This window comes from Diorhabda carinulata, chromosome 2, assembly GCF_026250575.1.
Source record: "Diorhabda carinulata isolate Delta chromosome 2, icDioCari1.1, whole genome shotgun sequence".
In the NCBI taxonomy this organism is placed as follows: domain Eukaryota; kingdom Metazoa; phylum Arthropoda; class Insecta; order Coleoptera; family Chrysomelidae; genus Diorhabda; species Diorhabda carinulata.
In genome coordinates, this window is record NC_079461.1 from 29,479,700 (window position 1) to 29,494,415 (window position 14,716).

Consider the following 14,716-nt stretch of genomic DNA (forward strand, 5'->3'; position numbering starts at 1 on the left):
TTATTTAATATCTGGAAAGTTTTCAAATATCTATGTTGGTGTTGGTATGGTCCACAGAATGCAATCACTATTGGTGTAACTAGGAAGTTATAAAAAGTTAAGTTAAAAGATTTCATCATTTTTTATCAATAATTTCCTCTTTTTCCTAGAGAGTAACAAAATGTATAGTTTAATTTCCTTCGTAAAATGTATATGGTTCATCAATACTACCAACCAATTTGGGATACCGTAGCAAAAGATAAAAATAATACAAACATTAAGTATATAGAAACTAGAAAATATAGAGTAGCTTCTTCAGCAAATATCCTAACCAAATATTTGAGAAATATTTTTTTAAATTACCTTCTGCTAGGCATCAAAGTGGTTATGTTAATGTATGAGAACCTTTTGCATCTTTGACTGATAGGTGTACAAAAATCTTAATAAGTATTTTGAAAAATTCAAATAAAACTAATTTAACAAGAAATCTGACTTTCTATTAAAATATCAAATACTTACCCTTGTTTATTTTTATATAATATAAGGTGACTATATTTTAATCAGTTCTTATGTAATACTTCTGGTATACAGATAAGCTAAAGTTTTTTTTATCTATAAGAATTGTAGGTAACCAAGAGAGAAATAACTTTTTGCTTGTTGGTTTAGTTAATAACAATTATTTAGAATAAATAGACCATGGATTATTTGCGGTTGTGGATTAAATATTAAATATAGTTACAGTATTAATCAAAAACATCACAATGAAACTAAACACCTACAAATAATACCGAAACTAACAAAAATCTAATCATGGTTGATATGACGAGACTTTTGATTTTATTAAAGATGCACTTGAAAGAAAAATTCATATGAAAACTAAATTTCTTCAATAGAATTTAGTCGATTTACATGTAACATCACAATATTCGTCAACATTGAATTTTCTTAAATCTACATTTTTTATTATTAATGATGGGTAATTAAAAAGGTCGAAACTGTTGTAAAACATTATTATTGCACCTTTAAAGGACTTAAGCATATAAATACATGCATCGTCATCTATCAATCATTCACAAAATCAATCATCCTAATTCTATTTTGTTAAAGTAAATAGAAAATCACCATATTAAACAATTTGAATAAAAGTCTATGTAAATGACAAACAAAAGCGCACAGATACATTTTAGTGGCTGCTTCCAGGTTTGCTTTGAGAAAATTCTCTTTGTTTATCATAGGTATCTTCTTGTAATGTAAATGTTACATAATGTGTCAGCCTTGTTGGTAGACAACCCGCATTCAATTGATAGAATTCTACCAGTTGAAGCAGATCATAGAATTTCGTCACCCCGTTATCAATGGAGTAAACGGCACGATCCCGAAGAGGATCTAGAATCGGATTAACTTGGGCGTGTATAACTTTTCCCCCGCATTTGTAGGTTATCACATATGAACCAGAACTGGAACGACTATCACGTACTAGGAACACCCTGTAAACAAATAAATGGACGTTAGACACAATTTATAAAAGAATTATTTTAGTATGAACCGTTATTAATAAAAATATTTTTACGAACAATATCATATTACGTTGCTCTGATGCAGTTAATGAATAAATAAAACGTCTTTTAGTTCCCCTGAGGCTGAAATAAAACAAGGATGTCCTTTATCGCCATTGTTCTTCAATTTGAACTCTGAAATAATATTCAATGAAGTATTATAGAACGCTGATGAAGGTGTCTTGACATTCTTGGAAATCAATATACGCTACGCTGGTGATAATCTTTTAATGGCAAGCTTAGAACTACTATAGTCATAAATAAACAACCAAATGTACCAGAAAGAAAAAGAACGGTTAATAATGTACAAATAGACCAAGTGGAAAAATTAACGTACCTGGGAACCGTAATAACCAATGAATGGAATACTAACGTAGAAATACGAGCACGAATAACCAAAGCGAGAGCAAGACATAGACACTTAGAGATAATCTGGTTTAGAATCGTTTGAGACGTGGGTTGATCGCCGTATTTTAAAATTGGGTTGATAGAGCTACAAGCACCGAGGTTCTTCCGCGCATGAACAAAACTTTAGCAATAGTCAACATTATAAAAGTGAATAAGAATACTTTGTTTATGCGATGCGCAAGAAAAAGTACAAATGTATTATTATGAATTTATAGTTTGAGATTTTCTTCCTGGGTGTTCACTTTTTAACGTCCAACAGTAATCGGCCAATATCTTTAGGTTTCCATTAGATAACATACATAATTAATATCCTGAGCTGCATAATCTTCCATTACAAGTTGTCTAATCTTAGTGACAACCACGATCACGAGTTGCCACATTGTAACAAAGGTTAAAATTTTCTGGCGGATATTAAAATCACGTCCAATAAAACTATTGCTTTTTATCGATGAGTGTACGTAACAAAAAAAATATCAGTGTTTGTGTGGCATAACAGTGTAATAAATCTAGTATTTCTTAGAAGGCTAGGGACCTTATTGTCCAATGATATCTGAAGCCGGTTCTGTTCTATTACGTTAATCCATGCTAAACTATGGCGAATGCGCCTATTTTTTTACCTATTTAAAGTATGATGTTTACATTATGTGGTGACTGTTTTTCTAGTTACAATTTCCAAGAAAGCGAAGAAGGTTTAAATAAATAAAAAGAACATTTACAAAACTAACTTTAGTAATATTATAAATATATTATGATAGGTGCTTAAAAATCAATTTTCATTCCGTAGTTGGCGGTCAAAGAAATAATTGGATTGCACAATTATTTTTACATTTGCCCACAGAAAAATAACTGGTTTCATTTGGGATGATTTATCATTCTCCATTAGAAGAATTATCGTTATGGATTTTCAAATTAAACCAATTATATACAACATTTTTATAATTTCAACACGAATACAAAAACTACAATTATGATTTCGTGCACCATTCAATTAACTTGAACACTTTTTTTGTGCTATACGCACGCTAGTAAATTTAAAGTAATTGACGAAAATATATCTCTCAAACAAACTATGTTATTATAGAATTAAATAATAGGATCTTTCATATACGTTAAAGAATAAAATCTAGAAATTTTTATGTAAATTATCATAGTAGAGAAGGTTGAAGGGTTATAAATCTTTATTGACCGTGACTAATTGTTAGCCAGATAACAGGTAATAATAAAATAAACTTTTTCACGTTATAAAGTTGGCAGGAACAAAACGTCCAACAAATTTCCAGTTCCAGTATAAGGGCCAAGGAAGTTGCATTCATTCGAATGAACCTTTTGGGAAAAAGAGAGATATAGAGAGAAATTCTTTATTGTCAAAAAATTAATTACAATTTGTAATTATAAAAAGATTCAAATAAAATAAAATATAAAGTATGCACAAGAAAACTACAATGAATAACAAAATCACCTTTGAAAATGTACATGTGAAAATTAACTATAGGGCAATCCTAAGATAGGTAATAATTTGTATGAAAAATCAATAACACTATTAAATCAATGCGCAGCGTGCTCCGAATTAAATACTATTTTTATTAAGATAAAAGCGAACAATTGCGAAATGCGAGAAAAGATAATATAGATTTGATTTCAATTGGCAAATGATTGTGCATTTTTTTGCATTGTAAAATATTGAGCCCTAAACTTATTCTGAACGTGGAGTAGGTGAGTAGAGGTCGTACTCTGCTTTCCTAAGTGGATAGCCGTGTAACGATCTTTCTAAAATTGGAGAAGCGTGCTTACGAATTAGGAAAACAGATTTAAAGATGAATAAGGAAGGAAAAATAAATTTTTTTAAAGAATGGAAAGGTAAACCACTGTGTTTGATTTGTAAACGAACAGTTGCTGTTTATAAAGAGTTTTAATTTGGAGGAGACGAATGATACGAATCATAAGACAAAATTCGATTGTTACACTGAAAAATATGATAGAATAGACACATTGACATCTTTAAAATCTAAACTTCAAGGTCAACAGTCGCTAGCTAATATAGAGAGCGAAGATGCCCTGAAATTAAGTTTTATTATTGCATTAGAAATCGCGAAAAGATCAAAACCTTTTATTGATGGTGATTTTAATAAAGACTGTATGTTGGAAGTTGGGGACGTCTCATTTCCATCTCAAAAGTCAAGTATTCGTTCTCAAGAACACTGTTGCTTCAAGAATAAATTATCTCAAAATTTGGTTCTTCAACTGAAGCAGAAAATTAAGGAATTTACAAACTGATACTGAGGCATTAAAAGTAACTTTGAAATAACTGAAAAACTATTAAACTGCGTTCCATTGACAGGTATTACGATAGCAAATTATATTTATTCATTTGATAGCAGAATATAAACTCGACTGGAATATACTTAGCAGCCCAACTACGGATGGCGCTCGTGCCATGGCTGGGAAACATTCGGGCGTTGTAACTAAATTAAAACAGAAAACATCAGGGAATTTTGTGGGATTTCACTGTATAATTCATTAGGAATCATTAGCATCCAAACATTTTAAAATGGACCATGCCACCTATGATTAAAATTGTAAATTTTATAAGGAGCAGAGGACTAAATCACCGACAGTTCAGACAATTTGGATTTGGACGAAAAGTTTTTTGATGTCCCTTATTTCAGTCGAGGAGTAGTTTTTTAAGATTTTTTGCATTACGTGTCCCTATTCAAGCTTTCATGTTAGAAAAAGGCAAACCAATTGATTATAACAACGACTGGTGGATTGATTGTGCCTTTTTGGTAGATATGATCATTCATACTTGACTGATCTGAATATAAAGTTACAGGGTAAAAATCTAATTGTCACTCAAATGTATTCATTTATTCAAATCTTTGAAACAACGTTTAGGCTGTGGGAAAATCAAGTAAAAAATCAAACTTTGGACCATTTTCTTCATTAAAAATCATTTGGCACAGTGAACCAAAAAAATTTGGTGAATATTCTCAACTTCTGCAAAATTTGATTACGGAATTCAACAATCGTTTTGAAGACTATCACAAAATGAATGAAAAGGAATTCCCAATTTTCAAAAATCCATTCAATTTTGAAGCTTCACAGGCACTTCATTTTTTTTTATTTTCAATCTGGCCCACATACGAATTCAAAATTTAATATCCTCAGCAAAATTGAGTATGACACCTCTGCATTAAAGCATCCAAGGGAATATAGAATCGTGTATAGTTGTGCAAGATCCCTTTCCATTAGTCCGTTCAGATATTTTGCTACTTTATTGGGCGAGGTAGCAGTTCATGTAACTAGATGGTGCAAGATCCCAATATTCTTACTTCCTGTACTGAGAATACATAAAAATGTCTATTTTTTTACTTTAAACGCTGATTCATATTGAGTTAGTAGCTGGCAGCATCACTGGATTTCGGCGAGGGATCAGCACTGTATTATTCAGAAAACAAAATTCGATCCAGATCAAAATAGACCTGCCGCTTATTTTTCGAATCCACAACCGCACGCCGCACAATCTGTTATCTCTTGTAGACATAACGCATATTATTTGTTGTACTCATTTTTTGTTGAAAATTCATTTTTGAAGAATACAAAAAGGTAGTGTTAAATTTAAATCACAACTCAACCTCATAAGATAAAAGCAACCACATAAATCGACACACGCTTTATACATATCAATAATTCCATTGTATTCTCCAGAAAAATAGTAATTTTCCTATCAAACCTAACGATGTGAACAAATTGGTGAAACAATTTTATATGTATTGAAATTATAAGTCTCAGTCTAATAAAAATTATATATTTGACACGCCTTAAAAAAAGAGTATAATAACGTGGATGTGTTGTTGCATGATTGATTACTACCCACGGTTGCGAGTTCAAGGTGAGCAAATTTTACCGGCTTAGCTTCAGCGGAACTACGCATGTTTAAAAGTATTTTATAACTACCAATAAACTTTTTTTAGAAATTTCAAAAATAATCTATTTACACATCACTTCCTAGATGAACATTGGTAGATTCGGTACAAAAAGAAATCTGCAGATACTTCTACAGCATTCGCAAAAATTTCATTCGAGGTCAAACCAATTTTTTATTTGTACTGTTTTTTGCTCTCCGTTTAATTTCAGTTTACAGCGTTGCCTGTTTTTACAGGTAGAGTATCTAAATATAGGCCGTTTCAACACTAAGTCAAATTAATATTAAAATCAGATGATTCGTGTGCACTAAACAATGTTGAATGAAGTATTTTGTGGAGTTATTTAGGTATTATTGTAATAAATTTTCGAAAATTGTTTTGTTGTGTTATAAAATAAGATAGCAATACTGTCAGATATAAAACTTAGTCTCTTTATCACAAAAATGAAAAAAGCGCTGAATGTGTGATAAGAGAAAAATGGTTGGATGCTATAAATAGTGCAGACTTAACAGTAACCAAAATAAAATATGCATTTGTTTGTTCCAGAGATTTTACATAAGATATGTGCCTTCATAAATATTAATTGAACTTTATATTTCGTTTCTATTCAAGGGTTCTGTCGTTTCCTTTTTTTTTGTACTACTATGGTTATATCTTCATCTCCACTATTATTTCTTTCTTCAATTATTTTTTATTTTCATTTAGTTCTCCCTCACCGTCATTTAATAATTCTTCTTAATATTGTGTAAATCTAGTTTTTTCCCTTTTTTTATCGCCTAGTAGATGTGCCTCTTTTTTCTTCCATTTTGAGGTTCCCTAGGATCTTACCTGTTCAATTTCTTATCATAGTTTCTTTTCGTGACTATTTTCTCTTCATTTGTTCGACGCAAGGTCTTAAATTTAATTCTCTATTAATTTCAGTTGGTAGTGATTTACGATGACTTCTTCCTTTAATTGTTCCAAATCGTATTTTTTATTTTTTTTATTATATTGTTTAATTCTAGGTAGCTTAACTAATTTAAGTTTTGTAATAATCAAGATGTAGTCATATAATATACTGAAACAACTTTATTAAAAAAAGATACGGTTCAATTTAGTCTGAGTAATCTTTAACTTTCTTACGACCCATGTAATTTCATAATCGCAGTTATTATTCTATTTCATTCTACTCTCGAATGTCTACGACCGTAATAGTACAGGTAAAATAGGATTAAGCGCGAAATTAAATTGGGCGTTTCTAATTTTGTAGATTTTCAGGGGTTTTCGGTTACTGCCTAGCAGCTCTTAACAAAATTACGGGCACGGGTTTTCGAAATTTTGGAAATTGTAACTCAAAATAATTTTGAAACGCGAATAACTCGAAAATTAAGAGGAATTCGAAAAAACTTATCCGAACAAAAAATGTAGAGCACAAAATTTTATACAAAAAAAGTCTGGAGTCATTTTTTTGTTGGGAAACTACTTCGTCAAAATGCATAATGATGGTTGAGATCTCTATTTTCTACTTGGGTAAGTTAGCATAATTTTCGAAAATCTTGCTAAATGGCCACATAAGCACTTGAAGTTTCAATGGATACATTTCATGACTCACCATATAAACAAGCAAATCCAACGACAGATTTGTCGTTCGTGTTATAAATATTTTCATGTATATAATACACATGAACTAATTCTTGGTTTCAAATTAACTAACTTTTAAAAAACGCGCTCATGAACACTATCTTCGTTCTCGGTTGATTATTATTCCAATATTCACAGACTTCTGAATAGTTTCTATTCCACAAAAATGTGGGTACTCATTTTGAGCTCTACAGTTTTGCCCCGGCACTTTTTTTCGAATTCTACGCAATTTTCGAGTTATTTCCGATTCAAGTCCATTTTATATTTGAAATTTTGAAGTTAGGAAAAAATTGAAACCGTTTTTGTATAGAATGTTGTGCTCCACATTTTTTGTCTCGGTAGTTTGTATCGAAATCTTCATAGTTATCGAGTTATCCACAATTCAAAATGTTTTTGAGTACATGAACCCATTTTACGGTGAAAATTTTGCTTGAAGATCAATCTGTAGAGGATTTTGTGCTGTACATTTTTTGCCCTCGTAGTTTTCGAGTTATTCGCGATTCAAAATATTTTTGAGTGTATAATCATTTTAAGGGTTCGGAACAAATACCGGGAACACTTTTTGGTAGAGAATTTTGTACTTTACATTTTTTGTTACGGAAGTTTTTTACGAAGTTCTCATAGTTTTCGAGTTATTCGCGTTTCACAATTTTTTTGAAATTTAAGTTACAAAATTTCGAAAGCCCGAGCTGTAGTTTTGATACTTATCCAGTATCCCAAAACCTCCCAGAATGTAGAAAATCAAAACCGCCTAATTTGCCTGTACTATAATTACAATTGTAAAAAATATTTCATTTTAAGCAAAATCTACTATGTACTTTATAACGAATTTTATGTGAAATGAAACGGGTACGTCCGATTTGACCTTGTACAGTCATTTTGTTACCTGACCTACCTTATGTATGAATAATTTACCATTGTTTCTAAGCCAGCTGTCAGAACATGCCATTGATGTTGACATTGAATAATAAGGTTTGGGAATCGAGGAGATTTAGAAGTTTCTTTATTCATTACTATACGAGGAAAACTACGAAAGTTTGTAATATTTAAATATATTTAAATAAGTTGTGCTTAAATCAATAGAGTTAAATAAGTAAAATAAGAATGAAATGGATGATTCAATCGTAGGAACTAATTTCCTACAACGCATGAAGATGACTAACGATATATTATCGATCCGCTTTTCTAGAATAAAAAGTTTGTGAAGATTCAAAGATGTTTCGTTTCGGGGTGGAAACGATAAGAATCGTTTCAAGAAACGGTTGGGTAAAACCCAATAGGTAGGGAACCTCCAAAGAGGGTGATCAAGAAACGGGAAAAGCGATAACGAAGTCCATCAAAGGAAAATATATATATATATATGTGTAATGATTGCAATTATTGACAAGGGTGAAGTTTTTGTAAGACGGAAAATGTGCATCGCTCGAAGATTTTTTATTCTGACTTACTGACGGACGATTCTTAATTATAGCTTAGTCTTTTCACCAAAATGAGAAAAATTATTCCACAGAATCTTTTTGAAGACATACGAGGTGTGTTTGTAAGTTCGGTAATTGGTATTAGATAAGAAACAAAAGATACAAATAAATGACATTTATTGGCATTAAAATTAATCACCATTGTGTTTGTTACTTTTGTGGTGTCATAATTCCATCTTATATAAGGATCGAAGTTGACTCCAAAGTATTCAATATTACTAGTGGATTTTGTATTGAAGTCATTGATGCTAAGAGTGTTGAAACTTGAGAGCTGAGTTCAAAAATATCGCAACAACTGGGAATGACTACAGTGTCAAAGGCACTGACAATATCATGAAAGACACGAGCGAGGGTTTACCCTTATGAAGCGAGTTATAAATATTTGTAACAGAATCTTGAGAACTTATTTTTTTCTGAAACTACATTGTTTTTGAAGATGACTAAAAATTTGTATTGTAGGAAAGATGGTTAATGAGAGAAAAAATTATATAATCACGTATCGCATACACCAGAACGTTTATCAAATATATTGTTATTTAGAAAGTGATTTGATATCTTAGGGGCTCACATGCTGTTAAAAGTTTCGTCATATTTATTCCCTTTTTGTTTTATATTCTACAAAGTGATAACAATGGATAATTTACTTCTTTTGTTACAAGCATCAACTACCAACGAAACCAGTATAAAATAATTATATAAATTTATGTAAATACAAGCATTAATCATAATTACGTTTTGCATATGAATATGCCGGGTGTACAATCATCCAACAATGTAGTAATGTCAAAACTGGATTTTCTAGATATGCTAATGAACTGAATAACGTTTAATTCGAGAGGGATTATCAATAAGTAAAAACGTGATATACATGTTGCTCAAATATATAGACTGGCGCAAGAAAAATTATAGATTGCTAGACCGTTTTCAGTCTAACAAACTAAAAATGAAACTAATCAACTGCATTATCAATAAAAATGAATATGCAATCACCAGTGACGGAGGAATCTGAATTATTTATAAATATCAAAGGGTTGGAAAATTAAAAAAAAGTATTTTCTTCTTTAACGAAAATACACAACTTACTTACAAGAAAATGGTGTTTATTACAAGTCGATATGATTAGTAAACATTCACTTAAATAATTAAAAATAGATTTTATTCATTAATGTAATATCGTTCAAGACCAATACAATCATTCCAACGCTTTCCTAACCTTTTGATGTCGATCTTGTAGAAGGTTTGTCTTTTGTCTAAAAATATGCTTCAGTTTCAGTATTTGCTTCTTCATTTGAGTTGAATTTCTTACCAGCAAGCATTTTTTTGAGACAGTAGTCACTGATGGTCATGTCTGGACTATAGGGTACATGAGGAAGCAATTCGAAGTGTATTTCGTTCAAATCAATCATCGTTTTCATCGACTTGTGAATCGGTACAATCTCGTGGTGAAACAGTGGTTTTTTCTTGACATATGTGGGTGTTTTTGCTTGATGTTTGCGTTCAAACGATAGAACAACTCTACGTAGTATACGCTATTGATTGTTAATCCCTTTTGGTGATAGTCGATAAACAATATTCCATGTGCATCCTAAAATACTGAAGCCATAACCTTCCCAACTGACTGTTGTGCCTTTAGACGTTTTAGATATCGCTGAACGGCTGCAGACCATCGTTTTATGTTGTTCTATGTTATGTTATGGATCCATATTTTATCCAATGTCACATATCGACGCAAAAAATCTGATGTATTACATGTAAATATAGTCAAACACTGCTCTGAATTATCAACACTTTGTTTTTGATAGACTGTGGGTAAACGCGGCACCCACTTTGAAAAAAGCATTCTCATGGTCAAATATTTGTGCATAATTGTAAACACACTGATTTTTGATATCTTTACGGCCTCAGCAATCTCACGTAGTTTCAATTTACGATTGGATATAACCAATTTTTGAACTTTGTTGATATTTTCTGGAGTAACCACCTCAATTGGACGATCAGAACGTTCACCATCATCGGTGTCTGTACGACCACGTTTAAATTCAGCAAATCAATAACAAATGGTTCTTTTCGATGGGGCAGAGTCCTGATAACACTTTAGATGCAATTGCTGAGCTTGTACAGTATTTTTTCAACAAGACTTAATGATAAATTAACGCACGAAATTGTTTTCAAAATAACAAAATTAGCTTCACTTAAATGGCTGTTAATTTTTTCTGACTAATCCAAATGTCATGGAATTTTACACATAGGTGGTACTTCATAAACGTCATAGGTACTATGACGTTTATGAAGTATGAAGAAAAAAGTGTCTGATTTTCATGGCAAAATAATTAAAATTTTATAGTACCCCTCCATGTTATTAATTTAATTTAGTTAATGCCTGGCAAACTAGCAAAAGGTGTCAGCCTACTTACATAAAAAATGTATTTATAAAAAAAGTACCACATCTGCTGTAAATTATTCACTGATAAAAAAATGAATATAACACAACGTGAAGACTTGAGACTGAAGCTAACCAACTTGGAACCTAATATAACAAGTACCTAGTGTTATTTTTTCTTAAAATTTCTTCAGTAAAAATTGAATTTTGTACCTGTGTTACATAGGAGGGGCATGAGGATTTTAGAAAAACTAAAGTGCGGCATGGCACAAAAAGGTTTGGAAACACTGCTATGAACCCATTATACAGGGTTTTTCAGAATTTCGCATGCGAGTTATATCACCGCATTAAGCGAAAAAAATCAATTAAAAACCACCAAACAATCACATGTCTATAACGCATGGATTAATCGCAAAGTAACAATAAAGTTGAGCCAATCAAAGCTTGTGGAACGTTTCTCCCTATCGAGCGATCGAGAGAGAAGTATTTAGCTGCTGCCGTATTTTTGAACTTTGCGTTATAGATATGTGATTGTTTGGTGATTTTTAATCGATTTTTTTCGCTTAATGCAGTGATATAACTCGCATTCGAATGTTTTGAAACGCCTGATATAATCAATTGCGAAATGATTGAAAAATACAATTATGAAACTTTTTTCTTCACGAAAAGGAAAATGAAGGAAGAAAAAGCCCTTAAACAAATTTCTGTTGAGAAATGGTCGGATTGCACCGAAAAATATTTATCCCCAGGGGAATTGGAAGTTAGTGATGATGAATGAGAAGTAGTTTGTTGTATAACTATAAAACAATAAATTCTTACATTAATTATCATAATGCAACAAAATTCATAAGTTTCGAACGGTTTAAGTACTGAAGTTTTAGATTTTAAAAAGTATTTTTAAAATTTCTAGCCGTTCTAGTTATTGAAACTACCTATAGAGTCATTTCTTTCTGCTTCTTTTTGTTTTGAAGGAGTTTGAAAAGTAGAACATCAACAAGTTTTGATTTTTAAGTGATGGTAGGTTAAAAAAAAGTTTTTACGTACCCATCAACAGTACCATGTTTAGATACTAATTCTGTAGCCTTATCTCTAGGAAGTCCGCTGTGAAACCATGGCTGAGTCATATGGATGCCGGCATCTAATGACTGCACGAATGCCGTTGATGTAACACCACTTGGACCAGCAGATCCCCTTGTATACCCTCTCCAACGACGTTTCCAAGAGTATCCTTCGGCAACTGCTATGGCTGTCGCTTCTTGTGGATCTTCCACTATCCTTCCCACTGCTCCTGTGAAATCCATGGCAACACGAGAACGGACAGATTCCTGAAATTAACAAAAACATTTAGACACGATGCATTATACAGATGAAAAAAATATCAGCGGGCCCGACAGACATTGTACTTTACACATACCGAGGATATATTGAAAAATTCTTAGCCTACTATAGAACCAAACCGAATTTCAATGTCAATATATTTTATTACTTAACATATTCTCCTCTTAATTGGATACATTTATTTCATCGAACCTGCAACGTCTCTAAACCTCTCAAAAAAAAATGTTTCTTATTGCTCCACAAACCAGACCTCCACAGCTTTTATCAACTCCTCGTTGGAAGAAAATTTTAAACTTTTTTTTAGTTGAGGAAAGAGATAATAGTCGGACAGTGAATAAAGGGGATGTTCTAGTAATTCAAACCCTAAATCACGAATTTTTTGCATGGCAACATGAGATTTGTGTGCAGGGACATTGTCCTGCAAAAACAAAACACCTTTAGATAGCTTACTGCGTCTTTTCTCTTCAATTTTTTCCCGTAAAGTGGTGTCGAATAGTAATCTCCAGTTATTGTTCCACGCTTACCAAAAAAATCAATCATGATTATTCCATGGCAATCCCCAAAAAACTGAAGCTAGATCTTTACCAGCAGATTTTTGGTCACGAAACTTCTTAGGTCTTGGAGAACCGGAGTGTCGCCCTTCCATCGATCGTTGCTTTGTTTGTGGATCGTAGAAATGTACCCAAGTCTCATCCATAGTAAAAATCGTTTTCAAATCGAGCACAGATCGAACGCGATGCTTTTACCCTTGCACGCTTTTGGTCAACATTCAAACAATGGGGGATCCATTTTGCAGCAATTTTTCTCATGCCCAAATTGACGTGAACTATATGATGGATATGTGGTTAGAGCAAAAAAACTCTGTTGGATAGAGCATAAAGCCAGAAGGGACGAAGATATTTGGGTAAAAAGATCCTTATTAAGAGGAAAAGAAGGCGTCTAGGAAAAAATTGTATGGAAGCATGTGGAGAAGATCTAGAAAGAATAGGAAAAGATAATCGGCGTGAAGGAGGCATAGTCAAAAATAAATGGAGAAAAGCAGTAGACAGATTCCAAGCCTAATACCTATAAGACTTGTAAAGCTAAAATCCATTGGACTGAATTGTAATTATAAATATTCAATTATTATACATGTAAAAGTACTAGATGTTCTTGTTGCAACAGAATTATTTGTATGTTTAAATGATTTCAATCTTATTTCATACAAACGCGTGTTATTTTTTAACAATACTTTTATTTAACATTAAACTATTGCTAATGATACCGTTTTTTATGTTCAGTTCTGATGCAATTCATTATGATAGATGACTGAATTGTCGATAAAAAAGTACAAGGAACGGTGAGTCATCAATGATAAGCTAAAATTTATTTTATAATTTGCATTATAATTCCTACTATAATGTAAACCTAAACAAATATAAATAAACGCGTTTTTCTAGATTTTTGTCTTTGCAGAAAAACTACATAAAAATAAGAATTTTTAAACGATAATAATTTTGAATCATCTGCCGAATCAGAAATATACAGTGTGATGTAAGTAGTATTTTTTAAAACGACGAAAAAATTGTGTAATTACATTAATAATTATATTTCTGCGCTGACGCACATCGTTCGTTTTGAAATCGAAGCCCCAAAATAAAATATTTTGCGCAATAGTGGAAAGAAATTTGGAGAAATTTTGGGGCTTCGATATTAAAACGAACGATGTGTGTCAGCGCTCAAATGAAAACTTTTCGAATTTTTTTTGACGTTATAAAAAATATTTACATCATAAGTTTTTGTTGATAGGTTCCTTATTAAGTATATATATTTGAAGGAAATTTGGAAAAATTTTAGGACTTTGATATCAAAAAGAAACGTGCGTGTCAACGCTCAATCGCTCGAAACTTTTCGAATTTTTTTTTGGCGTTATAAAAAATACTTACAGACTTTTGGTAGGGTTCCAAGGAGAGTAACAAATCATAGATAAGCAAAAAATAAGAGGTTGATTAGAAGTTCTTATAAAAGTTTGAAATATATTTGGAACCGAACCGA

General features: G+C 31.8%; 1 protein-coding gene across 4 annotated transcripts in view; it reads right to left on the minus strand.

Moving 5' to 3' along the window:
• Positions 1 to 975: 975 nt before the first annotated feature.
• Positions 976 to 14,716, minus strand: part of LOC130903836 (growth factor receptor-bound protein 14-like) — a 366,503-nt gene continuing 352,762 nt past the window's right edge. For all 4 annotated transcript variants that reach the window (XM_057816175.1, XM_057816177.1, XM_057816178.1 and 1 more), the window contains exons 9-10: positions 12,389 to 12,669; positions 976 to 1,466 (exon numbers count right to left, since the gene is read on the minus strand). In XM_057816175.1, the coding sequence (XP_057672158.1) occupies positions 1,163 to 1,466; positions 12,389 to 12,669 (585 nt within the window). In that variant the 3' untranslated portion in view covers positions 976 to 1,162. The remainder of the gene's footprint in view (positions 1,467 to 12,388; positions 12,670 to 14,716) is intronic.